The 26492-nt window shown below is 30.7% G+C and overlaps 2 protein-coding genes across 3 annotated transcripts; one reads left to right on the top strand and one right to left on the bottom strand.

The window, feature by feature from the left end:
* Positions 1–3461: 3461 nt before the first annotated feature.
* Positions 3462–8292, top strand: LOC133698805 (probable alpha,alpha-trehalose-phosphate synthase [UDP-forming] 7). Of its 2 annotated transcripts, XM_062121879.1 has the most exons (4): positions 3466–3746; positions 4000–6093; positions 6165–6438; positions 7360–8292. In XM_062121879.1, exons 2-4 carry the CDS (start codon positions 4118–4120, stop codon positions 7657–7659), a joined length of 2550 nt encoding a protein of 849 aa, XP_061977863.1. In that variant the 5' UTR covers positions 3466–3746; positions 4000–4117; the 3' UTR covers positions 7660–8292. The 2 variants fall into 2 exon arrangements, with proteins under 2 accessions (XP_061977864.1, XP_061977863.1); XM_062121880.1 differs by lacking the exon at positions 7360–8292 and having other exon boundaries at positions 3462–3746; positions 6176–6288.
* A 3784-nt stretch (positions 8293–12076) lies between these two features.
* On the bottom strand, positions 12077–14052 carry LOC133698843 (protein GRAVITROPIC IN THE LIGHT 1-like). The gene has a single exon (XM_062121931.1). It carries the CDS (start codon positions 13854–13856, stop codon positions 12501–12503), a length of 1356 nt encoding a protein of 451 aa, XP_061977915.1. The 5' UTR covers positions 13857–14052; the 3' UTR covers positions 12077–12500.
* Between the last annotated feature and the right edge of the window lie 12440 nt (positions 14053–26492).

Genomic DNA, 26492 nt, shown 5'->3' with positions numbered 1-26492 from the left:
TGTGTTCTTTTATTGACAAATTGTGATTATGTCCAATGAGATTATATAAACATATACATAGCTAGTTTAGATTAGAGTAAGCCACAGTATTCCTTCTCATGTATGATGAAAAATACTCAAATGTACAGATTTCACTAAAGTCCTGGTAATTTTTATGAAAATGTTACAAAAAATACCTTTAATATATTCTATTTTTGTGATGCTAGATTGACAGGTTAGCCCATTTGTTTAATCTATATCTATTTTAAAAGAAAAAAGGCTTTCAAGATATATAAAATTATTAATTATTATTATTATTGTTAACCAAAAAAAACTAAAAGAGTAGGTGAATTGTTGTTGATATCCTCATTATTTTTTGTATTTTTTTTATATTTTTTTAATTTTGTTTTTTAATATAAAATTAATTAAGAATTATACTTCATAATTTATTTTGTTTTAGTTTTTATAAGAATATCTCAATCACATGATTTATATTACAGTTTAGATAAGTTAACTTAGATTAATTTTGATTTTTTTATATATTTTTTCATTCATAATTAGAAATTAATTTTTATAATTTATTCTAATTTATTTTTTATGAGATTATATTAATTTTATAATACAATTCACGAGGATGATGTTATTATATCAAATTCATTTATATATAGATAAAAGTTTTTTCTACTAGAAAGATACATTAGTAACTCCTAAATACTGTTTTCTGCACGTTAAAAAAATGTGTTCCGACCTGCATGTAGAATATATATTGTAGAATTGGAGCTCATTGAAAGAGTTTTTTTTATTATTATTATTGTACTGAAACTCATAATTATGTAATTAAAAGAAATAAAATGCTCTGTCATTAATTTCTTAAAAAAAAAAGGTACTACGATAGCATCAATATCTGTCCTTGTGTACGTGCACACCGCACCGTGCATGTATGTGTTTTTTATTGTCCTCGACCAGCTGTTTGACAAAATTTTGTTGCTCAGGCCAGCGAAGTGGTGGCGTCAGAACGGAATGCCATGTTTTTCACAATTAATTTATGAAAATTAAATCAAGTGGGGCGACTTTAAAGTATCCATATCAACTTTTATTAAAATAATGTGAGTTTTATATCAACTAACGCAAATAGAATCAACCTAATAAAATAAGAATCAAAGATAAATTGGATGAATGATTAAATTTATTATTCAACTAGATAATAGCATGTGCTACGCTGGATCTGACTAAAAATATTTTAATATAAAATAAAGATAAGGTGATGTAAGCATTCAAAAAAAAAAGCTAAAAATATTTAAGACTTGAGTCATTAACTCGATTGTGTTTAATAAACTTAATTAATTTAAATAATTTAAATGAATCTATAAATAAATTGATAATAGAAAAAAAGATAAAAAAAAAAACCAAGTTCACCAAGATTAGCATGTCAAATCCATGACTTAATCATGATATCGGTGTAACCTCATTGAAAGCAAACTAAATAAAATTATGATACTCAATTATAAAACAATATAATATTCAAGGGTGAAATCAGAAAAAATAAAATAAGCAATGAAAAAATAAATTCATATTACCCCAGATTAACCTGTCAACCAAAAAAAAGAAAAGCAAAAGAAAAAAAACACAAGACCAATTCCCAATAAATCAAATGTTCAATGATTAAATTGAAAAAAAATCAATTTTAAAAAAAAACCTCAAAAAAAACCGAAGTCAACCCATATTAGCCTATAAAAATACCTTATTGACCCTAACAACCTATTAATTACCGGGGGGGGGGGGGGATCAAACATCAAAACATGTATAATTATTGCCGTTTGTGTTTAGTCCTCAATACTAGTTAAAAGTATCAATTCTTCAACGTTTTTTTTTTTTTTCACTGTTGCTAGAATTTATAATGTGAGGTTTTGGAATGGAAATATAATTAATAAAGTGGAGAACATACTTATTTAGTGATGGTGCCAACCATAAACCAACAACAAGGTTTGATGGTAATTTCACAAACCCTATCAGCCATGTGAATTTAATATTGAAGTATATAATTATTAGGGTTTGTTTTTTTCCTTTAAAAAAATGGTTCCCTCCCACCACATCCGCCACCAAAGCCACACCAGACGCCACCTTTCTTGTTCAGGAGAAGAGAGAAAAATTAGGTAAAGAGCGCAAATTGGTCAAACAACGCCCTCCGTCTCAGCCACTCATTTTACCCCCAAATCTCCTATCTATTTCCAACGCAACCATCAAAAAGTCAATAACTTTTCAGGGATGAGAATGACATTCTACTGCCTTTCAATTTATTTACACACATGCTGCCCACCAACTAACATTTCTTTTGGAATACCCATCGCCAACCACCTCCCGGCTCGCCGCCACGGTGATGTTGTCGGTGACGCCATCATTTCTCCGTCCATCACCTTATCTACAAACTCTCACATCCACGTGGCAACATCATCAACATGGATGGAAAGCTTCTGGTCTCCCTTGGGTATATTCAGCTCCTCCATGGACCACGCTATTTCCTACTTTTTTATCCATTCTTCTTTTCTTGGATGAAACTTTGGATTGAAGCTTTTTCCCATCTTATCCATTGCTTTCCCCCCCTTTGTATGTCCTTCCTAATTATACTCCATCCATTACAAGAGTTGATGTTTCTGATGTTTTTATTCTTTTTTATCCGATAAAGATAAAGATATTTCCGGATCAATTTTTATACCACCAACTGAGATCGAGGGTGTTTAGCACGGTAGTAAATGTTATTTTTTAAAGGAATTTTTATTTAAAAATATATTAAAATAATATTATTTTATTTTTTAAAATATATTTTCAACCTCAGTACATAAAAAAAAAAAAAAACTAGTTTAATCTAAAGCTTTTGGAGAAATCCAACATAAGCCTATAGCCTATAGTGTAAGATTTTGATTTTTTCTTTGAAATTATTTTTTGAGTGTTCCTAAAAAGTTTTAATATATGAATGTTAAAAATGTATTTTTAAAAATAAAACAATATTATTTTAATATATTTTTAAATAATGTTTTAAAAAAAAGAAACTCTTAATCATTGTGGGAATTATTAGTGTATTCCTATCTAAAAGTTTATATATTTTCTTTTTCTTATGAAATAGCATTATTATAATATATAATTTTAGTTTCACTCGAAGTAAAGAAAGAAAAAAGGAAGGTGGTGAGGAGGCTGAGAAGATGATTGGCCAGCAATAAAAGCAATTAAGCTACAAATGAAAACATGTGATACTCACCTTGGTTGATTAGGTATCGAACGACGCGTGGGCAGTACATTGTTCTTACTCACGTGGCTTTGTTTAAAACCTGACACGCGTGCAGCTGCCTTAACGAAAGGGAGTAAAGAGCGCGTGACCCTAAGACTCCACTTTGCCAGCTGGCGTTACTGGGTAGTCTACTGGCGGACCTTATCCTCTTCTTTCTTATGTAATATTTTTTCTGGTAATTAATAAAAAACATAAAAAACATAAAACAAAAGAAAGAAAGAAAGCAAGAAACATTGTTTATTATTGTATTGTATTTTAGCAGTAGTACATTGTTTACATGGATAGATAGAAAGAAAGAGGAGAGGAGAGGAGACGAGAAGAGAGAGAGGTTGTTAATGTGACTCTTGAGATAACAGAGAGGAACCGAAAGCCAAACCCTAGAATTCATTCTTTCTTTCTTGTGAAAGATAACATTTTTTTTTTTAATTATATTTCATTTCAGATCCAAAGATTATTAAGGTGCAAACTTTCTTGCCTTTCAAAGGTTAGTTCCTCAACTTTTGGATAGTTTTTCTTTTTTAATCTCATACAAGAAAGTTTGTTAATCTGGGGTTTTTTTTTTTGTTGAATTCGAATGTAAAGTTTGAGTCTTTTTTATAATTCATCTTTGCTTGATCATTTACTATGTTTGGATCTCATTTATATGTTTAATTGGATTGTAGCCATTAATCATGTGTGGATTAAGATTGGTAATTACTGTATCTCTGATTATGGTGCTTGCTTCTTACCCTTTTCAGATCCTGTCAAATTATAGTGATTTCAAAGGGAAATCAATACTGGGGTTTGGTTTATAGTAAGTTTCGAGTAGAAGTTGTAGTGTTTGTAGTTCTGCATTGTTAAAGAAAGAGGGTGAAGATGGGGTCTAGATCATATACCAATCTTTTAGATCTAGCTTCAGGTAACTTTCCGGCAATGGGTCAACCTCGGGAGAGAAAGCAGTTGCCTCGTGTAATGACAGTTCCGGGAGTTATTTCCGAGCTTGATGATGATGCGGCCTCAGATGTGCCTTCATCAGTAGTTCAGGACCGCATGATCATTGTAGCGAATCAATTGCCGGTAAAAGCAAAGCGTGGGCCAGATAATAAAGGATGGAGCTTTAGTTGGGATGAGGATTCTCTGTTATTGCACTTAAAAGATGGTTTGCCTGAAGATATGGAGGTTTTATATGTTGGTTCTTTGCGGGCTGATGTTGACTTGAGTGAACAAGATGATGTCTCGCAGGTTTTGTTGGATAGGTTTAATTGTGTTCCGGCATTTCTACCTCCTGATATTTTGTCAAAGTTTTATCATGGGTTTTGTAAACAGCATTTGTGGCCGCTTTTTCACTATATGCTTCCTTTTTCGGGGAATCATGGTGGGCGATTTGATCGATCTTTGTGGGAGGCATATGTGGCAGCAAATAAGATCTTCTCACATAAGGTGATTGAGGTTATAAACCCAGAGGAAGACTATGTTTGGATTCATGACTATCATTTGATGGTGCTGCCTACTTTCTTGAGGAGAAGGTTCAATGCATTGAGAATGGGATTCTTTCTTCACTGTCCATTTCCTTCGTCAGAGATATACAGGACTTTACCTGTTAGGGAAGAGATTCTTAAGGCACTTTTGAATTCAGACCTCATTGGCTTTCACACTTTCGATTATGCTCGACATTTTCTTTCTTGTTGCAGTCGAATGTTGGGGTTGGAATATCAGTCAAAGAGAGGTTACATTGGAATGGAGTACTTTGGTAGGACTGTTGGAATAAAAATCATGCCAGTTGGGATTCATATGGGGCAGATTGAGTCTGTCTTGAAACTTGCAGACAAGGAGTGGAGGGTAGGAGAGCTAAAACAACAATTTGAAGGAAAGACAGTTTTACTTGGGGTTGATGATATGGACATCTTTAAAGGTGTAAATTTGAAGCTTTTGGCAATGGAACAGCTTCTGAAACAACACCAAAAGTGGCGAGGAAGGGCTGTTTTGGTGCAGATAACAAACCCTGCAAGGGGACGAGGGAGAGATCTTGAGGAATTGCAGGCTGAAATACAGGAAAGCTGCAGGAGGATTAATGAAACTTTTGGTCGACCTGGCTATGAACCAGTTGTCTTTATTGATCAACCAGTATCTCTCAGTGAAAAAGCTGCATATTTCACCATTGCAGAGTGTGTTGTTGTGGCAGCTGTGAGAGATGGGATGAATCTTACTCCTTATGAGTATGTTGTGTGCAGGCAAGGTGTTTCTGGGTCGGAGTCTAGTGCAGAATCCAGTGGACCCAAGAAGAGCATGCTGGTTGTATCAGAGTTCATTGGATGTTCCCCTTCACTTAGTGGTGCAATTCGGGTCAATCCATGGAACATTGAAGCAACCGCTGAAGCAATGAATGAGGCGATTTCAATTGCCGATTCTGAGAAACAATTGCGACATGAGAAGCATTACAGGTATGTCAGCACACATGATGTGGCATATTGGTCAAGGAGCTTTTACCAAGACATGGAGAGGACTTGCAAAGACCATTTCATAAGGCGCTGCTGGGGAATTGGCTTAAGCTTTGGTTTCAGAGTTGTTGCGCTTGATCGTAATTTCAAAAAATTAAATATTGATCATATTGAATCTGCATACATAAAGTCCAAAAAAAGAGCTATACTCTTGGACTACGATGGAACTGTAATGCCACAAACATCCGTCAATAAGACCCCAAGTTCTGAGGTCATTTCAATGATAAATACTCTTTGTAGTGATGTTAAGAACACTGTCTTTGTTGTCAGTGGAAGAGGAAGAGATAGTTTAGGCAAGTGGCTTGCTCCTTGCAAAAAACTTGGAATTGCTTCTGAACATGGGTACTTCGTGAGGTATGTTCTAAATTTCTCTTGTTTGCTATTGTTCTTCCATTTCTGCTTGACTAAAAATCATGATGTGTCAGGTGGTCTGCAGATGATGATTGGGAGAACTGCGGGCAGAGTAGTGATTTTGGATGGATTCAAATAGCTGAGCCTGTTATGAAATTATACACAGAAGCCACTGATGGATCTTCCATCGAGACCAAAGAGAGCGCTTTGGTTTGGCACCACAGGGATGCAGATCCTGGTTTTGGAGCTGCTCAGGCCAAGGAGATGTTGGACCACCTTGAAAGTGTGCTTGCAAATGAGCCTGTTGCTGTCAAAAGTGGTCAGTTTATTGTGGAAGTTAAGCCTCAGGTAAATATTCTGCTTCAAATCCAATTTACCAACTTTCTAGCTGAATGCAATTTCCTGTCAATTGCTGTTCTGATGATCAACTAATTTGTTTTTCAACCATGAAAGAAATGAACGTCTTTGGCATACCATCTTATTTGTTTTGATTGCTAGAACGAAGTGCAAACTGTTCTCATTTTCCTTAGACCAATTTTATAACTTCAAGTCTGGTAAGTAAGCTTATGACAAACCTAGGTCGGAGGAGAAGCTGGAAGTTAGGGAGTGAGAATCAGTTTAATGTTTAGCATGAAAATTATTTCAAGTTTTTTTCAGGAGCAGCTAGTTAGCCAAATGGGAATTACAGATTCATGCAATTATGAAAATTCTGGAAACCTGTTTCCTAGAACACTCTTTCTAATTGTAAGCTGTGCTATAAAAGGAAAAAATAATAGTGTTGGTAAAATACTTTTTTGGACTATGGCTTGATTTTCTAAACTGGTTGGGTTTTGGCCTTTTCAGTTGTCGTTATTTCTCTTTCTGAAGCAATTGCGGTGATGATGCCATAAAAGTTGCATGATTTCTTATTGATTGTCAATATTGTTTAATAATCAGTCAGTTTGAATGTTCATTATTAAACCTTCGGATCATTAAAATTTCAGTAGGAGAAAACATTAAAGCTTGTTGATCGTGGATGTTATATCACCACTAATTGAATGGACCCTGATATTTTGTTTGACAATGAACCATGCAAACGCTCAGTGTTAACTTCAATCATAACTACAACCTACCTTTCTTGATTCTTTTACTGTTTGGGATAACACCTACCTTTCTTCTTGATTCTTTTACTGTTTGGGATAACCTGGGTCCATCTTTCCTAATCAAGTGATCTATTCTGGACTAAAATGTAACGATGAAGCCTGACGCAAATTTTCATGCCGCTTTCAGGGAATCAGTAAAGGTTCCGTGGCAGAAAAGATCTTTACATCAATGGCTGAAAGCGGAAGACAGGCTGATTTTGTATTGTGTATTGGGGATGACAGATCAGATGAGGATATGTTTGAAAGCATTGATAATGCAATAGCAAGTGGTATCCTTAACTCCAGTAAATCTGTATTTGCTTGCACTGTTGGTCAGAAACCTAGCAAAGCCAAGTACTATTTGGATGACACAGCTGATGTCATAAACATGCTTGAAACACTTGCAGAAGCTTCCGACCCTTCACCCTCTGCTGGAAACTCGCCTTGAAATCTTTAAGATGATCAAGGAAGAATAACGTGCTTGACTGTGATTGAGGGTAGCAATCATTTTCTGCTCATTTTTGGAAGTGGCTTGTTGGAAGAGACATTAATGGCCTCCTGATTGATGGCCTGTTGAGAAATGTCCAAGCGCTTGATTTTTGTCTGTGACATAACATGAACAGTTCAGAGAGTGGGATTTTTCTTGGGGAAATCCTAAAGAAGTATATTTTTTAATCAGTTCAGACATGTAGGGGTTCAGGTGACCTAATGGATTTATAGGAAGACTGACATGGAATTAAAAGAAATAAATATTGCATTGCAAGCGTCCAGCTGCATAGGATCCAATACATGATTGTAGGTGGCATTCATATTCAACTGCATTCTTGCCTGGGTAATTCAAACGGCGGGAAGTTGGGGTTCCCGCTGTAACAGAAGCAGGTATCAGACGGTTTAAGTTGCCATGTTGAACAGAGACTATACCGGTGCAAATTTTTTCCTTCTAATTTTTTTTTTTCTCGAGTGAATTTTTTTTGGAACAATTTTTAATTTATTCCTTTGCTCGTTAAATCTGTAAATTTTATAGTGAAGTTGGGAATTTAGTTGATTTTGAATCAATTTCATTGGACGACATTGTTGCTCATGCTTACTGGAGTGTTGGTTGATTCTAGACCTGTTTGTAAACTGTGGCCGCTTCTGCCATTTGTACTGCACAAAAATGAGTTTAATGTTGGTTTTGTAAATTCTCTAGGAACTGGAGAGAGAGACCCTTTTTTAAAACCGCTTGTCTTGTGCATGCTAAGAGGTCTGCTGTCTTGTTTTGGAACTCTTGTTGTCCGTCACAGTCTTCCATGATTTTGTAGGCTGTTTTCGTTAGACAAATTCGGCAATTAGCATTAAAAAAAAATAGTAAATTAATGTAGCAGCAAAAAGTTTTGATGAAATAACACACCTTTGAATATGATGGTTTTAAACTTTAATATTTAATTAAATATCATGTTTCTAAAATGTCATGGTTAGGAACAAATTTTAATTGATATTAGAGTTGTGAATTGTGACTTCAATTAAATTCAAAACTAATTGATTTTTTATGGTTGTTTAAACTGGTCGACCAGTTTATAAAGAAAATCATAAAATTATCAAAAAAAAAGTTCCTAGGTGAGATTTTTGAGATTTGATGTTTGGAAAGGAAAACGACCTTCAGAAACTTCTGTAAACATTTAAACACAATCCATTGATTAAATTAAAAGTTATAGTTTTTTTTAGCTATGATTTTGGTTTGACGTGATCTAATCTTTTTTTGAGTGTAGACCTGTCCCACCAATCCATAAATATATCTGCTAAGTCATTCATGTAATTTTTTTATTGTCTACATGAAATAGTAGGCATACATGTGGGGATGGTTTTCATGCCCTTTGTTAAGGATGAGGGAGTGACAGTGTTTTGAGCTATTCTTAAATGGCTTAAGGAGTATTTTTCATCTTTTTAGTTATTTGTTGAAGGTTTAAAAGGGTTGATTCTTCAATATGGTGGGAAGATCAGCTACTCTATCATGTTCTAACATTTCTATATTATCTATAATTGAAAAAAAAATAAGAATATGTAAAAAGAGGAATAAATTAACTTTCATTCAGTTTTGCATAAATGATGCTATTAAAAATGTTAAAAAAAAATTTCTTTAATTGAATTTGGGTTTTTCATGGTGGTTTGATGGGCTAATATCTTTTTCTTTTTTTAGCTTGGATTGTGATCCATGTTTTCTCATAAGACAGGGTTCTTTTTGAAAATAATAGATTCTTAAATGCTTAAGTTGAAAAAATAAATACAAAGATGTATATAATGTGTAGAGGGAGAAAATAACAATTGAGTGTTTTCAGGTGTTTTGTAATACTTTTTTAAAAAAAATATTATTTATATCCAATGATCCTTAGACATTTATACACCTTCGAACCACATGAATTACCTATTGTAAAGGGGATTGCAAACCTAGTTGGGCCCTTCATCTTTCTTTTCTTTCTTTTCTTCATTATCTTTTCTTTCTTTAGGGCTTGTTGGGCCCTTCCTTTTTCTATTCCTTCTTCTACTACTTTCCTTTCCCTTTCTCTTTCTTCCATTCGGGTCTAGTTAGGCCCTTCCTTCTTCTTTTTTCTTTTTTTTTTCCTCCTCTTTTTCTTTTTTTTTTTCTGGTTTAGTTAGGCTGGTTTTATTTTGACCCAATCATATGACATTTGTGGATATTTTTTTATATCATTTTTGAATGATTAAGACATTTTAGTAGCCTCTTTCAGTCCAATGCTTAGATTCAAGTTATCTCGTCTCCTTTCTTTTTGTTTTGTTTTCTCTCTCTTTCAATGTTATTATTTACTAATCTATTGTAACTTAGACCCTGTTTATTTCATGAAAAATAGTTTTTTAGAAATCACTTTCTAAACTTTTTTGTGTTTGTCATTAGAAAAGTTGCCCGACGGAAAACACTTTCTAGTCAAAGGAAAGTTTGGCTTAGTTTCCAGGACAGTGTTTTCCTTTTATTTTAGGAGGAAAACACTTTTCACAAGTTGTGAAAAATTTAGAAATATCATATTATTTGTTGATTATATCAAATTTGATTCTCAAACTTTTGATTGCTATATATTTTATTCTGAATCTTTTTTTTCAATTCCATCACTTAGAATTTGATTTTTATATCAACTTTGGTCCTTATTTTTATGATTATTATTTGCTTTTCTCTTATCATTTTCTTAATTGAAATTTTTTATCTATCAGATTTTGTTCTTATTTTTTTATTGTTATTTATTTTATTAAAAATAATTTATAAAATTGTAATTTTTTTAATTTCATCATCTTTTAACTTTTTTATCTGTTAGATTTGATCTCTGTTATTCTGATTGTTATTTATTTTATTTGAGATAATTTATGAAATTAGATGTTTTTTTTTCAATTTTATTCTCATTTAACTTTTTAATTTGTAAGATTTATTCCCCGTTATTTTAATAAACTTGAAAAAAAATATTAACAATTTATTCTCCAGTTTATTTTTCATGACATAGCTAAACACCGGAAAATATTTTTCAACTTATTTTACATGATACTACCAAACATCAGAGAATAATTTAATTTTTAGGAATTCATTTTCCAAGAAAACCACTTTCCAAAAAAAAATTACTTTCCAGCAAATAAATAATGTCTTAGTCTTCGTAGTTTAATGAAACTGATTAATTAATCTTTGTGATTTTTGAGACTATATAATTAATCCTTTAAATCTGTTTATAACTTAGTATTTCCATGATTTCACATCCTTTTCCGTCTTTTTTTTTTTTTGTTGTTGAGAAATAGAAAAGAGAAATAGTTAAGATAGGAAGATTTGATTAGTGAAAAAGTAAATTCTGTAACAAAAAGCTACTACATCGAGGAAGACCCATGCTGGTCAAGGTAATCTGTAATTGTTACTGGACACTAATCAAATTAGTTTAACTAAATAACCCTTGCATTATACCTCTCTCGTATTTTCCCATTTTCTGCTCTATCTGTCTCTTTCTAACATGATTGATAACGTGGTGCATGAGATTTTATAAAAAAAATATAATTAAATTGAAAAAATACATTTTCATATTTTTATTTTTAAGTTTTTAACTTTTCAAATCATATAAAAACATCTAATTAATTAATTTAACGTTCTTACAGCCATAGACTCGCTAAGTTGGGGTGAAATCCTGGCCCATACAGGGGACAAGACAGGAGGCCTGTCCTCCGTACTCTGAGCATTAACAAGGCCTCAAGTACCCACGTATTTATTTCTTCTACATGTATTTATTAATTTCTGGACATGCTGAACTACTCTGATAAAACTATTGATTGGCATTTTAAGTGTTGAAGCTTGTCTCATTCATCCTTTCATTTCCAACATCCTTATTCATATCTCACCATGTGGGCTATTGCTCCCTTTACGTAGGAGACACAGCTTTTGGTTCCATTTTTTTCTTCATTTTAAGCTAGTCTAGATCTGCATGGGGACCATGCAGATTCAATGCAGGAAACAAGAAGATGAGCTACATATGGCTATCCATGCTTGGAGTTCTGGTCACAAGATGGAAGTGCTCGCGTGTTAGCTAGCAGTCAAACAGATGTAGGCAATGTTGCGCACACAGCTCGTGAACCTTGCTCATTGCTCAGACTTTCTAAATACGGACCTTATGCTCACTAAAAGAATGTCATTTTATGGCAGTAACCTAAAGCTCTGTGCTGCTTGACCCTACCTGAAAGCACCAGCGAACGAGACGAACAGCTAGCTAACACTACCAATCTTGCCAGATCCTCCAAGGCTGTGACCCCATGGCTACAAAGCAAAAGCATGTATGGCTATTAAGAGATTGAATTCAGTCACAATGCAATGCATTTCTCTTCGAAAATGTTGACCTAAGACATATACATAACAAAAATTGATGAAGATAATTTCTATTTTCTCCCCACACCATTTGATTTTCCATTACAATAATACAATGACATGAACATACACCACTTTTCGGAGGTGGGTCGAAACATCCCATGCTCCCTCATGCGACAAGGCATGTTCAACCCACGCGCCACCATGTCTAGTCTCCTAACCGCACCTTCGAGTGAAGATCAAATATTTGGCAAAATTGTCAAGTCCCGCTAGCCAGAGTAAATGAACTTGTAACCATCTTTTTTTTTACTACAGGATTTGATATGACAGCTCGGCTTATATTAGACCAAATCGATTCAAATCGGCTAAATAATTTGATTGGTCTACCATAAACCAAGGTTTTTGCAGCAATCACTGGACTTATATTACAAAATTATACAAAACAAAAGGTAGAGCAAAGGGGGAGAACATCAAGAACTCGCCGGAGACAAGTACACTTGACTCTGTATCACAGTTTTGCCAATCTTGAATCCTGGAACCACTGTGAAAGCTACCAGGAGATCAGTGTCAGCGTTGGTGGTTTCTAATACTGAGTCTTGTGTAACAGCCTCCATGTAGACATCAGAGAATCTGCAATTCTTGGCTACCTGAAAAATACTGACATCCTCACCAAACGAGAAAGCTAAGAGATTCAAGGCCCATAACCTTCTAGCCATCTCAACAAATGCATTAAAGAAAGCAGAATCTGGGAATCCACCAGAACTCACTAGTTTTCTCTGGTTTAAATTCCCAAACAGAGAGCACTCCATTTTTGCATGAACAAGTTGAAGATACTTAGCCCTTGTGAATCGTGCAAATGATGAGTCTGGATTCTGAGTCAAGAACTGTTTTGGGTTCAAAGATTTGAGCTTTTTGAATTCAATGAAGTAGTAGTGTTCACTTTGAAGCTCTTCATTTGGATGATTGAAACCCTCAAGCATTGTTTTGCACACAAAAGATTCAAAGACAAAGCACCTGTGGCTTGGATTTGCGAAAACAGTGTTTTCTGGTTCAATTGCTTTTGCAGCTGCTTCAATATCCCAGCGGGCTACCTCCATTTCACAAACCATTAGTTTCACAAAATTCCTCACGGACCTTAAAGCATGATGCAAGAATTGAACAAAATGGGTTGGATTTAGGAGTGAAAACCGAATGTTGTCGAACATTGATAGAGGCCCACTTGCATTTAGTCTCTTCTCAAGAGACTTGTTAAAAGCTATGGCCTCATCAAGCTGTTTCTTGAGTGAACCAATGTCTGAATCTTTAACCTCAACACCTGCTTCCAGTTTCTTGATTGTGATCTCATAGGTCTTCATTAAGCCCTGTTGTTCTTGAATCTCCGCCAGCATCATAGTAACCTGGGGTGAAAGGTCAAGCTCATTCTTGAAAAAACTACGCTTAAGTTGTGATAATTGTTTCAACTCATCAACAACAGCCTGATCTGAAGCTTGTATAGCATCACTACAATAAGGATTCTGAGCCATTTGTAGCTCCGCGTAACCTGCTTTAATTGTAGTAATGCTTGCAAATAGCTTTGCCAGCAATGCCTCCAAGACTGCTCTGCGCTTGGCCCTGGCATCTTTCTTCTTGTGATTATTAGTGTTTTGAGGTTTGTAGGCGGTGTTTGAATCATCTTGATCGAACTTGTTGTGTGGTGTCAGCATACACATGCCAATCCCATTATTTGAAGCAATTCTAGTTGCAGTCTTGAGGTTGATAACTTTTTGGAATGTTCTTGCTATCTTGCTCTTGTTGTTTGGGAGTGATCTGCATTTGATTGTCTCCATGATTTTAGATGGAAATCGAATGAAAGAATGTGGAAGGGGTTTTGGTTATGAAGATTTTTGGGTGGTTTTTTTTATTAGAGAAAGAAAAAGGGGTTTTGGGGATTGTAACAAGTGACAGTGTTATCCCATGAGAAAGAAAAGCCAGACACAAATTTTGACTAGCAGATTGGAGCTGGAGATGGAGGTGGGCTGTGGCTAAGCTAGCTAAGGGTGTCAGGTACAGTAATGATTGAATTTATTTTTTTAATGCTTTTTTATTTTAAAATATATTAAAATAATATTTTTTTTATTTTATTAAATTTATTTTTTATATTAATACATCAAAAAAATACAAAAATACAAAAAGAAAATTATACTCTAATCTCCTAAAATGAGAGATTGGTCCAAAGTGTTTTTTTTTTAATGATATAAAATTTTTAAAAAAAAACACTAAGAGAATTATTAAAAAAAATTCAACTTTTTATTTATTTATTTATATTGCTAGAATTTATTTTTCTTGAATTGCTTTATTAACATTGGATTTTTTTAACTGTTATTTCTTATTAATTTATTCTATATTTTATTTTTCAAGCTGATTCTGTATGTTATTTTTAAAAGTTAAAGAAAACTCTAAATTTTATGCAAAGATTATAAAATCATGAACACATAAAATAAAACAAAATACATGGAAAATCAATCGGAAAACCACGCCGATAAAAAACATATGGATTGAATCAAGTATGTTTCGTGAATAAATCAATAATTTATTGTTTTTTTTTTCTCTCTTGTGAATAAATGTTAATATAATAATAAGAGAGGGCTTCTCTTAGTAACATAAGGATGTAGCTAATCAAAACTCAATAGTAGAGGGATGTGGGACATAACTAACCCTGCCAAAACCGAAAAATCTTAATTATTGAAAAAGAGAAATCAGTTTTTTTATTATTATTATTATTATTATTATTAGTTTGAATGTTCATGTCAGCTTGCTTATACCTTGAGTAATTTCATGAGTCCTAAAATTGTGAATCTTAAAGTTAATGACTATGTAACTTTCTAGTAGCTTTAAAGTTTATAAAACTTAAACGGATGATTTTTAAAAAACAAATTCAGGATTTTATCAATTAAGTTATACCTCTTAAAATTTAAAAAAAAAATCAGTATGGTATATATACGAGAAGGAGAGATGATGATGTGTGGGCCCATTTATATGGTGATTGATTTCGCACCATCTGAGCATGGGCCCCATTCAACCCTGGAACGAGAGATGGCGGATTGATGTTTGAACATCCGAGTGCGTGATTAACGACCATGATGCATGGAGCAGGTATTCGTATAATTCTGGTGGCAAACAGGGAATTAGTTTGTAAATTATTAAATGAATAATTAATGAATATAAAACCCAAGGCTTAAGGAAAAAAAAAGGTTAAGAATAAATTGTGATTGGGTCGGTGGGAGACCTTGACGGGACAGTACTGTGATTGTGATATTCAGAATCTACAGTTGAGAATTGAGCTGTGACACTGATTGCTGTGACTCTAGCCGCTTTATGTAATTTGCAAATTCCTACATCAAGGTTTTACAGTGCTTAAACAGGCTTTTCATCGTATTTTAATTTTTTTACTTTAAATTAAATTTATTTTAGTATTTTTAAATATTTTGATATCCTGATATTAGAAATAAAATTTTAAAAATAAACAAATATATTTCTTTAATACATTTTAAAAAAAATCTTTTTAATATATTTTTTATGAATTAATTTGTTCTATCTTTTGTACACAGAAATTATCAGTTTGAGACTTCTTTTTTTTTTTTAAGTTGCAAGAAAATGCCATGTGAAAGTCTATTCATCGGGAACCACTACTGAAACCTTGGAGTCTGCAACTCTCTAAAATTTAACTTTCCCAAAAGGTAAAAATCAGCCAGCAAGAAGGCTCCAATGGGCACTGTCTATTTTCTTTGGGGATCTTGTAATAGTAAATAAATTGCTGGGAAAAAAAATAAAAAAAAAAAGAAGTGAGGAAACATGGGTATTAAAAAATGAAGGGAAACACAGCATAGTTCCATGAGAATATAATTCACACATGCCTCCCCTTCTGTTGAAAATATTAAATTGCCTCGCAGAATTTGCATCATTTAATACTTTGGAGATATGGAAGGGACAGTGGGAGCAGCTGGGAATTTAAAAAAAAAAAACTGAAAAGGAAGAAGCTTCCAAGCATGCGGTTGGAAATATTATATGTGAAAAAGCTGGCATTTTGAAATTCTTGCAAGCATAGAAATTAATTTAATAGTCTTTTGAATTAAATTACTTAAAGAGTCACTTGAAATCATTTCTTAAAAAAATAATAATAATTCTAAAACGCAAATAAAAACCTTCTTCGTTTTTGTTTTCAATCAATTAGCTGTAAAAAATATTCTGAAAAAATGTCTGCCTTCATTGTCTTTTATATTGAAGGTGTAAAAAAGCAAAGGTGATAATTTTTTGTTCGATTTTTTTTTTATAAAAAAAAATTTAAAATAGTTTTTTTAAAAAAAATAAAATCGATTCAAACCGACTGGTTTCGGTTCGATAATTTTGGAAAAAAAACATGTTCAAACCCGTTTTGCTTGATTTTTTCATGTTTTCCTGGTTTTTTCGGTTTGGGTTCAGTTTAGTTTTTTTTATTTTAGGCTTATAAAATCAAAACCGAAATGAACCGGTTGATTTTTTTCAAAATTATAATTAATTTTTTTTCACGTTTTAATTTTTTAATTATTTTTTTTTATTTAATTAATTTTTCAGGTTTTTTTTTTACCTGGATAAAAAGCAAAATAAAATGGCGCGAAGCAATAAATGGCCGAAAGAAGATGGTGACTAAAATACAGTCTTGAAATGTGGGACATGGACAACGAACACACCGAAGCAGACAACATGAACAAAACTTTAAAATGAGAACAGCTAGCAGAGTACCGATGCTTTGTGATTTGATGACCGTTTCTGGAAATTTTTATTATTTTTCTCACAGACAGAGAGACCAATAATGTTTTGCCCAATTAAAAAAAATAAAAAAAAAGTGCACACCCACCGTTGAACAGTTGAACCTTTATGGTTTGTGAGGCTTACAGACAAAAATAAGCACAGAGTAATATAATTGCAACCCGTGAAAAATAATTGTTTTTATACGTAATTAATTGTAAAATATGTTTTGTTTTACTAGGAGTGTTTGTGTTTGCAGTAGTAATTATTTTTTAAGGTATTTTTTATCTAGAAATATATCAAAATAATATTATTTTTATGTTTTAAAAATTAATTTTAATATCAACACATCAAAACAATCTAAAAACATCAAAAAATTAATTTAAAACAAAAAAAATAAAAATAAAATAATTTAAAAAAAAACACTTTTAAAACCCAAAAATAAACTAATTATATATATATATCACCGCAACATGAACAGTTTGAGTTAAAAATAATAATAATAATAATTGTCATGAATTGTGTTTTGTAGGGCACACCTATATTAATTAATCATCATTGTTTACGAACATATTGAAATTACTGTCGGTATATAATTAATTAGATCATGCACTATAAGCAAATTGATTAAAAAAAAGGTTCAATTTAAAGATGAGAAGGTCCCAGCATCCACTTATAATCTATCTGTTAACATGATGTTGTGTTTATGTAATAAGTTTATTCAATGTGTGTATGCATTTTTTTTATTATTATTAATGTGCGTGTCCGGGTTAGATTGGGTATATCTCGACCAATCTCACAAGTTCTGAAGTTAACGACTATATAAATATCTAATTACCTTAATATTTATAAGGGTGTATGGCACTTTAATTGTTGGTGTGGTTGTAATTTAAAAAAATATTAAAAAAACACTTTATTGCAGTTTTTAAAATAAAAAATTAATTTAAAAAATATATATTTCATCAAAACGGTTATAAAAAGAATTTTTATATATAAAATAAATAATTTAGTTTATATAAAATCAAAATTTAAAATATAATTACATATAAAAAACCAATAACTAAATGATTTTTTCTCGTTTTCACGAGCAAGAAAAAACATCATCATAATACCAAACATTCTACTACTTTCAGCTATAAAAAAACCAGACCAAGGCCCCCAATGTTCACTCACACTGGATAACTAAATTTAGGAAACAAAGGCGATCGAACATTAGACTTCCAGATAGAGATATGTTTCCAGTTCGATGGGCTTGGATTAATGTTTTTGGTAGCTCTGTGACATTAATGGCAGACAATAAGACATAAACAAAAGTTTGTAATCGATGCTAATTCGAGGAAGGGCCAATTCGAGCCTAAACAGCATCAGCCTTCATTATTGAGACTCGTTAAATGTTACCCTTGCGCCAAAAGACATGCATTTTAAGTGGAGGTGAGTATTTTCGTTTCAGTTCAGTTTTTATATATAAAAAAAATTAAATCAAATTAAAAAAACAAAATTGAAACCGGTTCAAACCGACCGATTTCAGTTCAGTTAGGTTTTTTAGGATAAAAACCAGTTCAAACCTGTTTGGCTCGGTTTTTTCCGGTTTTGCTCGGTTTTTCAGTTTGCCTAGGTTTTTTTCCGGTTTGGCTTGGGTTTTTTTTGTTTTTTTTCGGTTTTGGTTCGATTTAGTTTGGTTTTTCCAGTTTCAGACTTATAAAACTGGAATCGAACTGGTCGGTTTTTTCAAATTTCTCGATTTTTTTATTGAGCTATCTCGTTCTTATGATATGAATTACAGATTTGATGGGTTAACCTGATTAATAAGAGTTTTGTTTTCTTAGTTAACTTTTTCCCATAATTTTATTATTTAATATTAGATTGATTGAGAATTAGGCTTTATAATTTGTTTGATTCTTACCAATTTTATTTTTTTATTTTTTTATTTAATATTTGTTTTGGATCCTTTTGTATAGTTGTTTTTTCAATTTCATCCTTCAATTAAATATTTAAGTTGTCCTCTCATTTATTTTTTATTTCAAATTAGATCTTTATTCTCTTAATTGTTATTTTTTTGGATCTTTTTGTATAATTGATTTTTTTTTATTTCATCCTTTGACATTGACATTGTTGGGAGTTAAATTTTATGGTTTTTTCATATGAGATGCTTTTAGTGTAATGACTCGAGTCACAAGTTTAAAAAGTTGACATAGCTTGACATTGTTTTTTTTTTCACTTATTTTTTTTTCGATTTCATCATTCGATATTGTTCATTTTAAAAAATAGGCTTCATAATTTTTTTTGATTTCCTTTCAATCGGATTATCACGATTTCATAATCTAAGCATCAAGTTTGGCCAGGTAATCCAAGTATTTTTTTTAATTGCTTTTTTTATAATATTTTTTTAGTCACATCCTTGAGTTTTTTTTTTTAAATTAAGTTTTGTTATTTTTCCTGTTATCTAAGTATCGTTGTTGTCCGGAGGTGAAGGGTGACAGTGAAAATATCCTCAATAATATTAAATAGGCTACAGATTATTAAGCGGCATTTTTATAATTTTGCATTGCATCAATTCAACAAGTGACAATTAGCTGATTTTGAAGATTCTTTGAAGGCTTTACTAGTCATTGCATTCATTCTATGAGCATTCAAATGTGGTAGCTGAGAATTAAAACTTATATTAATGGTCGCCTGCAAGACACTTGACCTTTTGGACAGTAAACCACAATTTCTCCAGCAGCTAGTATCTACCTGTACATACAACAGCTAGCTCTCGCTCTGAATTCTGGTTTTTTATTCATTATATCTGACATTAAAATTTTGACAATTCAAATTGATTATGGCTCGCCCTAGGTAAGTGTGCAAGATTAATTTTTTTTAACATAAAATATAATGCTTGCAGGGTTTTAAAAAAGATATGAGATATGAATTATTTACATTGTTGAATTTAATAAATTTTATTAATTTAATAATATGATTAGAAAAAACATTTTCATTAAATAAAAAGAACATATACTCCGGTTGAATTCACAATCAATCTAATGTAGAATCAATTTAATGTTGAATTATGAAATTAAAAAAATATTAATTTTAAAAATTTATCAAAGTAAAAAAATAAAAAAAATAAGGATCAAATCCAATAGAAAACAAATGAAGGAGGATGAATCGTAAGAAAATTAATTTTAAAAATTATCTTAAGTAAAAAATAATAATCAAAGGAATGAGAGTGAAATTTGACAAATAACTGAAGGATGATGAAATTAAAAATAAATTTTAATTTTATAAATAATTTCAAATTAAACAACTAGAAATCAAAAGAATATGGATTTAATATAAAGAAAAAACAAACGAAAGGATGTCAATTAATTATTTTTTTATTTTAAGAATAATTTAATCATTCTATTGTGTTTTATAAAATAAAAAATAAAAACAATAATTTTTACTTTCAAAAATAAATTAGTTATTTTAATATGTAAAATAAAAATAAAGATATTATATCTTCCCGATAGCCAAGCCAAATGTATTGCTGATAAAAACAAAATTATCATTTCAGTATTCTAGTTCATAATACAAATGAGTCTATAACTGTAATATTTTTCACGGTTCAACATCACCCTTCCATTTTAGTTTTCTTCTTGATAACAGCGTTACAAGCACACTTTTGTTCACTGAATTTTATTTGAGACAAGGAGCCTTCACGGAGGGCCTTGTCTTAAATTATGACAAATTAGTGGCTTTAATAGACAATATATATATATATATATATATATATATATATATATATATATATATATATATATATATATATATATATATTCCTTGTCCCTTTAATTATATCATGAAAAATAATCATTAAATACCTTATAAAAGGATACTACTTTTCTTTCTTTTCCCGCATGCAACTTTAACGTTAAATAAATCCCTGGTTGAATTCCGTCTCGAGGCTTAATTTACACCACCACACAGTATTTTAAATAAGAAACAACCTCTTTTACTAAAGGAAAACTAAAGAGAAGTATGTTGGAGTGTTGGCCCATATGGTAAGTGAATTTTATATAATTTTTATATTATCGTTAAGGGTTTTACTAAAAAAAGATTGCAAGAAATAAATTTTTTTTATATGTGTTAGTTTGGATATAGATAATCTGTTTAAGTAAATATAATATTGGCATGAGAATATGTTAAAGAAAGGATTATTGAAGTGATGAACTATTGGTTTGGATTAGAAGTGGATTTCTTATTGTTAGAGAATAATATAAATCATATTTTAGAACCTCACCTAACAACTTAAGTTTTTTGGTTGAATTGATTCTTTAATATGGTATCAGAGTTTTAATGACCAAGTAATCACGAGTTCGAATCTCACCACCCATATTTATTTGATAAAAATCGAGTACAAAATAATATAGATATGTGCAAGTTTCAATCCTGAAGGGCTTTTACTTGAGGAGGTATGTTATATAATAATATAAATCATATCTTGAGACCTCACCTAATAACTTAGGCTTTTGAGTTGAATTGGTTTTTTGACACTTATATGTCTAATTTTTAATTTTAATTTAAAAATATAGTAGAAAAATCATGTTTATATTTGCATTAGTTTGGATATGGATTAATTGTTTACATAAATAAACTCTATCTATATATACATGAAATTAAAAGAATTACAGCAAAGCAGGCGTTTAAACTACTCAAAGTATTTAAGTGTTAGGTATGTATGAATCATTCTCTTGATGGTTTTGACTTGACGGGGAATCAAATAATAATGTATCATTACTTCTGTTATAATTATGTTCTCCAAATACCGCCATTGGCCTAACGGAATAGTATAAGTTAATGATTAATTCTTCATCATGATTCAAATTAATTGTTAATTGTAATAAGAATATATTGACTTTGCTCGCATAAATTTAGAAGTAATAGTTGTTTTTTTTAATATTAAAATAATATTTTAAAAAAAAAAAAATTATATTCAATATCAACACGTCTAAATAATAAAAAAAATTATTAAAATTCTAGTATAAATACATGCCATGGTATACATGTCGTTAAAAGACCTAAGAGGAGATGTGCTTGTTTGGAAATATGGTTGCGGTTGTTTTTAAAATGTTTTTCATATTGAAATATATTAAAATAATATTTTTTTTATTTTTTAAAAAAATTATTTTTGAGATCAGCATATCAAAATAATTTAAAATATATTAAAAAATAAATTTTTAAAACATATAAATACAACCACGTTTCCAAACACTAACACCATCATCTGAATTATAGACAAGCCGGATAGAAACGACATGCTGTCACCGATGAATCTAAAAGGCCTGGAATTGTCAAAGCCGAACTGATAGCCCCTGAAAAAAGGGAAGCAAGCGTCCAAGGCCGCAGTGGGATAGACTGTAGACAATCAAAGCTGTCCTTCCCCTGAGAAAATGGCCATAAATATTAAACAGTGAAAAAAAATGTTCACAATTGCAATATTTTTTTTTTTATTGCAATATATTGAGATGTGAAATGACGACATACTTTCATTGAATGTCTTGGATTCTCTCACCCCTTGGGCAGCTGCATGCTACCATCAAATTTTAAAGTGAAAGCTACGTACGTGGTTAATTAAAAAGCTTATTTTTAAAAATTCAAAAAATTGTCCTATAAATATATATTCATAGACATTACGAATGCATTTTTAATATCATTTCAGATCATATATTATACGTTTAATTATCAATTAATCTTTATATTTATGATATTTGTATTCTTTACGATGCCTCTATGTGATTTTCCTCATCAAAATTAACAATCACATACATTATAAATTAGCTTAAATGCCCTCTAAAAAAACAACATATAATATACATTTGTCACCAAATAATCTATAATTTATCTTCATTTTTAACATGTATATGAAAAGCAAAAACAACATGTATATGTAAAGATTTATTGATAGGCTTTCTTGAAATTTTATGTTTTGATACAACGTTTAAGGTTTCATGATTAGAACATGTTTATTTTTGTGTTTTAAAAGTGTTTTAAAAAAAATTTGAAATTTTTTATTTTTATTTTTATATTTTTGCTTCAAATTAATATTTTTTGGTGTTTTAAAATTATTTTGATATACTAATATAAAAAATAATTTTTAAAAAATAAAAAATATATTATTTTAATATATTTTAAAATAAAAAACACTTTAAAAATCTTAACAACTCTGCTCATGAAACCATTGTCTTCTTATCCATGGGTATTCTATACAACCAACATAGAAACGTAAAAGGAATATATATATATATAATTCTAATTGAAGATGATATGAAGGGAGAATTACATTATCGAAGAACCAGCTTCTCAATTTTTTTCATTTAAATATATCATTTTTTTTTCAAAACTACCAATCAAATATTTTCGTCTAAATTCTATTAATTGTTTCTACCAAGTGAATGGATTTCGTGTGATTGTAAAATAAAATGGTTTACTTTTATTTAAAAATAAAATTATATATTAACTACAATATCATTTCGGAAGGAACTTTTGCTTTTTTTTAAAAAAAAATCAGGCGTTGAAGTCGACTGCCACATCATTAAAAAAAAAAAAAAAATTAATAGAATTTTATTTTATTATATATAAGTATCGATTTTTTCATGAATAATTATATTTTTTATTTTATATTAAAAAACTCGTTAATAACTCCTACATATTCTTTTTTTTTTTTGTTAAGAAATAAAATTATTCGTCTCGTTAATAATATCCTGCTAAATGGATATCTATTAATATGTAAATAGTTTCTGATATAAATGATCTGGAAAGCCACAAGTGAGCAAATCCTTGTCAGCCTAGCCTCCCTTTCATTTTTCATTTTTTTATTTTTTTTAAACTGAGATTTCCTTTCCTCTCTGAAAGCCCCAAACGCAGTTTTATATATATATATATATATATATATATATATATATATATATGATGGACAAGCACAGAATAAAGGCAATACAGGCTAGAAGTCGGCTGAAATTTAAAGGTGGCTAATAAATAAATAACTGAACAAAAATTCTATAGTGTCATGCTACTTTAGCACTTCCATCTTGACTTATAGGGCAAGCTTCTTATTGGGCTAAAAAAAGAAGAAAGATAGCAGAGTAGACGCATGTCAATCCATCCTAATCAATCTTATCGATTAGTGTAAAGGTTATTTAAGAATATGCTGGTTGTTGTTTTTTAAAATATTATTTATTTTAAAATATATTAAAATAATATTTTTTTATTTTTTAGAAATTATTTTTAATATTAATATATTAAAATGACGTAAATAATAGAATCACATGCATGAAGGGTTAAAGAAATTAAAGTGACTCCTGCAGGTGCACCATCATTGCTAAGCAAATGAACGAAAATGATTGAAGCTTTACCACAGTAAAGTGAATTGGAAGGGGATATCTTGAAAAGAAAGGAAAAGGATTATCAACTTAACGATCTTGATCAGGGATTTCCTTTGCTTTCTTCTTCTTCTTCTTCTTTTTTCTTTTCCTTTTTCAGCAAGGAATCAGACTGAAAGCTATTTTTTGTTCTGATATATAGCATAATTTTAAGATTCTAAACTATATATAAAAAACAATTAGAGTTCCCAGGCTTTAGATTATAACGCTTAATTGTAGAGAAAACTCTACAAAACTTAGATGGTTTCTTCAAAATCTTTATTTTTTTAATTTAATTTTGATGTGATCCAACATATTCCAAAAGATCTATTAATAGTTCTAGCAATGAAGTTACTAGGGCTAGGGCAATGAAGTTCAAGGAAGTCTTTAATGAGTTTTTGCAAAATATATGGGCTGAGATGGACTATAAAAAAGCAACAACCTCAAAAAAACAAGCCTTAATAAATTTGCTTTATATTCAAGATGGGCTCAAGGACTATAAGTTTAAGCCAAGGGAGTAATTTAAGTTTCATTGAGCTTGTTTTGTCAAGTATTTTGTGTTTTGTAATCCTACAAAGAAATCATGAATTATTTGGGGGAAAAAGCCTAGTCTATTAAGAAGATTTAATTGAAAGGAAAATCATACTCTACCATGAACACTAAGGTGGCGGCAAAGTAGGATTATTGGGACAAGCAAATTTTCTAGTCTATTTTTCAAAGACAATTATTTTCATGATATTTAATTAGTTTTTGAGTTATTCAGGGTTTGGTTCCAAATGGGATCATGTGAGCTTGTTAAGTTATCTTAGGGTTTTATCTCTAATAGTATAAATATTCTTTTGTAAAACTTAATTTGCAGATTTGAATGCATATAAAGTTGCCGTATATTGTAGCATAGAAAATAAGAATTTTCTTATTTGGTTCTTGATTGAACAACACTCTTTAAAGAATTGACTAATCTTTGTTGTGATTTTATACTTTTTATGGTTGTCTTCAAGTGAGGACGTTGTGTGGATGTAGTTATTAAAGTTTTGGTGTCTTAGGGCAGATCATCCATTCTGTCGCTTAATTATCAATCTCAAGCATGAATTAGATAAATCTTGGGTTCGTGAATTTAATTAAAATTCTGCATCAACTAGTATTAGTGCAAGGTCAAATCTCAGGCTATATCCCTTTTAATTAGGTAGTTATTGTGTTTCTTTATAATTTTCAAACATATACTTTAATAATTGTGTGTTCTTGATTTTCTTGATTGTTTCATCTAATCGACATCTTTAAAAAAATTTGCAATACCATTAAATTCTTTTACAGAAAGTCTATATTAGATAAGTAAACAATACAATTTACTTCAGGTAAGATGTACTAGTGATAATACGTCCTCCATATACACAACTAGTCCCTTTATTTAGACTCTGAAACCAATTAGAATTTCTAAAGACCAAAATACTAGGTGGCGACTTTATTTTTTTTTATTATTAATAAGAAACAATAATTTCTTATCCTTTTCCCCATCACCATAGAGATCTTGATCCAGACGATGATTGTCGCGACGCCTCAAACATGCGACATTAATAATAAGACTGAAAATGATTGTTACTATTTTCATTAACATTGGTATTATTTTTAAAAAATTGAATTTATCAATAAGGTATATGGTTTATATTCATCTTGTTTTCTTTTGTGTTTGTATTTTGTAGGAATTTGACAAAAATAATGGATGCTTTAAATCTCATTAGTCTTGATAACATTGACTTATCGAATGAGTGAGTTTGTAAAGAACCTAACCTTCTTGATAAAGAGGATATAAGTTTAGAGACTATTGAGATACCTTTGTCTACTTTAGGTTGAAGAGATCTATAGTGATAGTGATGATGACTTTAATTGAAATAACAATCTATTGGAATATCTAGTTGGTGACTTCCTTACATACCACTATAAGATCAAGATCTTTATTTCATATTAAAGATGGAGATGATGTCTGGTTTATACTTTTTTTTGTATTAAAACCTTTTATTTTTTTAAAATTTTGACATTTTATTTTTGTTGAAATATTTAAGTAAAGTTCTTTTTAGCCATGACTCTTTACTATCTATAAATGTTTGAATTTTAAAATTATATTCCAAATCAAAATTTATTATTCCAATAAAAAAAATAAAATACCAACCGAAATTGATAAATTTGATTTGAAGTAGTCTACTGCTTCCCATTTTCTATTTAAAAAAGAAGACATTTCACACCTTGACAATGAAAAACAGTTTGTATACTCTCTCTCTCTCTCTCTCTCTCTCTCTCTCTCTCTCTCTCTCTCTCATCCCTCTC

Source organism: Populus nigra, chromosome 7 (genome assembly GCF_951802175.1).
Source record: "Populus nigra chromosome 7, ddPopNigr1.1, whole genome shotgun sequence".
NCBI classification, from domain to species: domain Eukaryota; kingdom Viridiplantae; phylum Streptophyta; class Magnoliopsida; order Malpighiales; family Salicaceae; genus Populus; species Populus nigra.
This window is presented reverse-complemented; position numbering and strand designations above follow the sequence as displayed.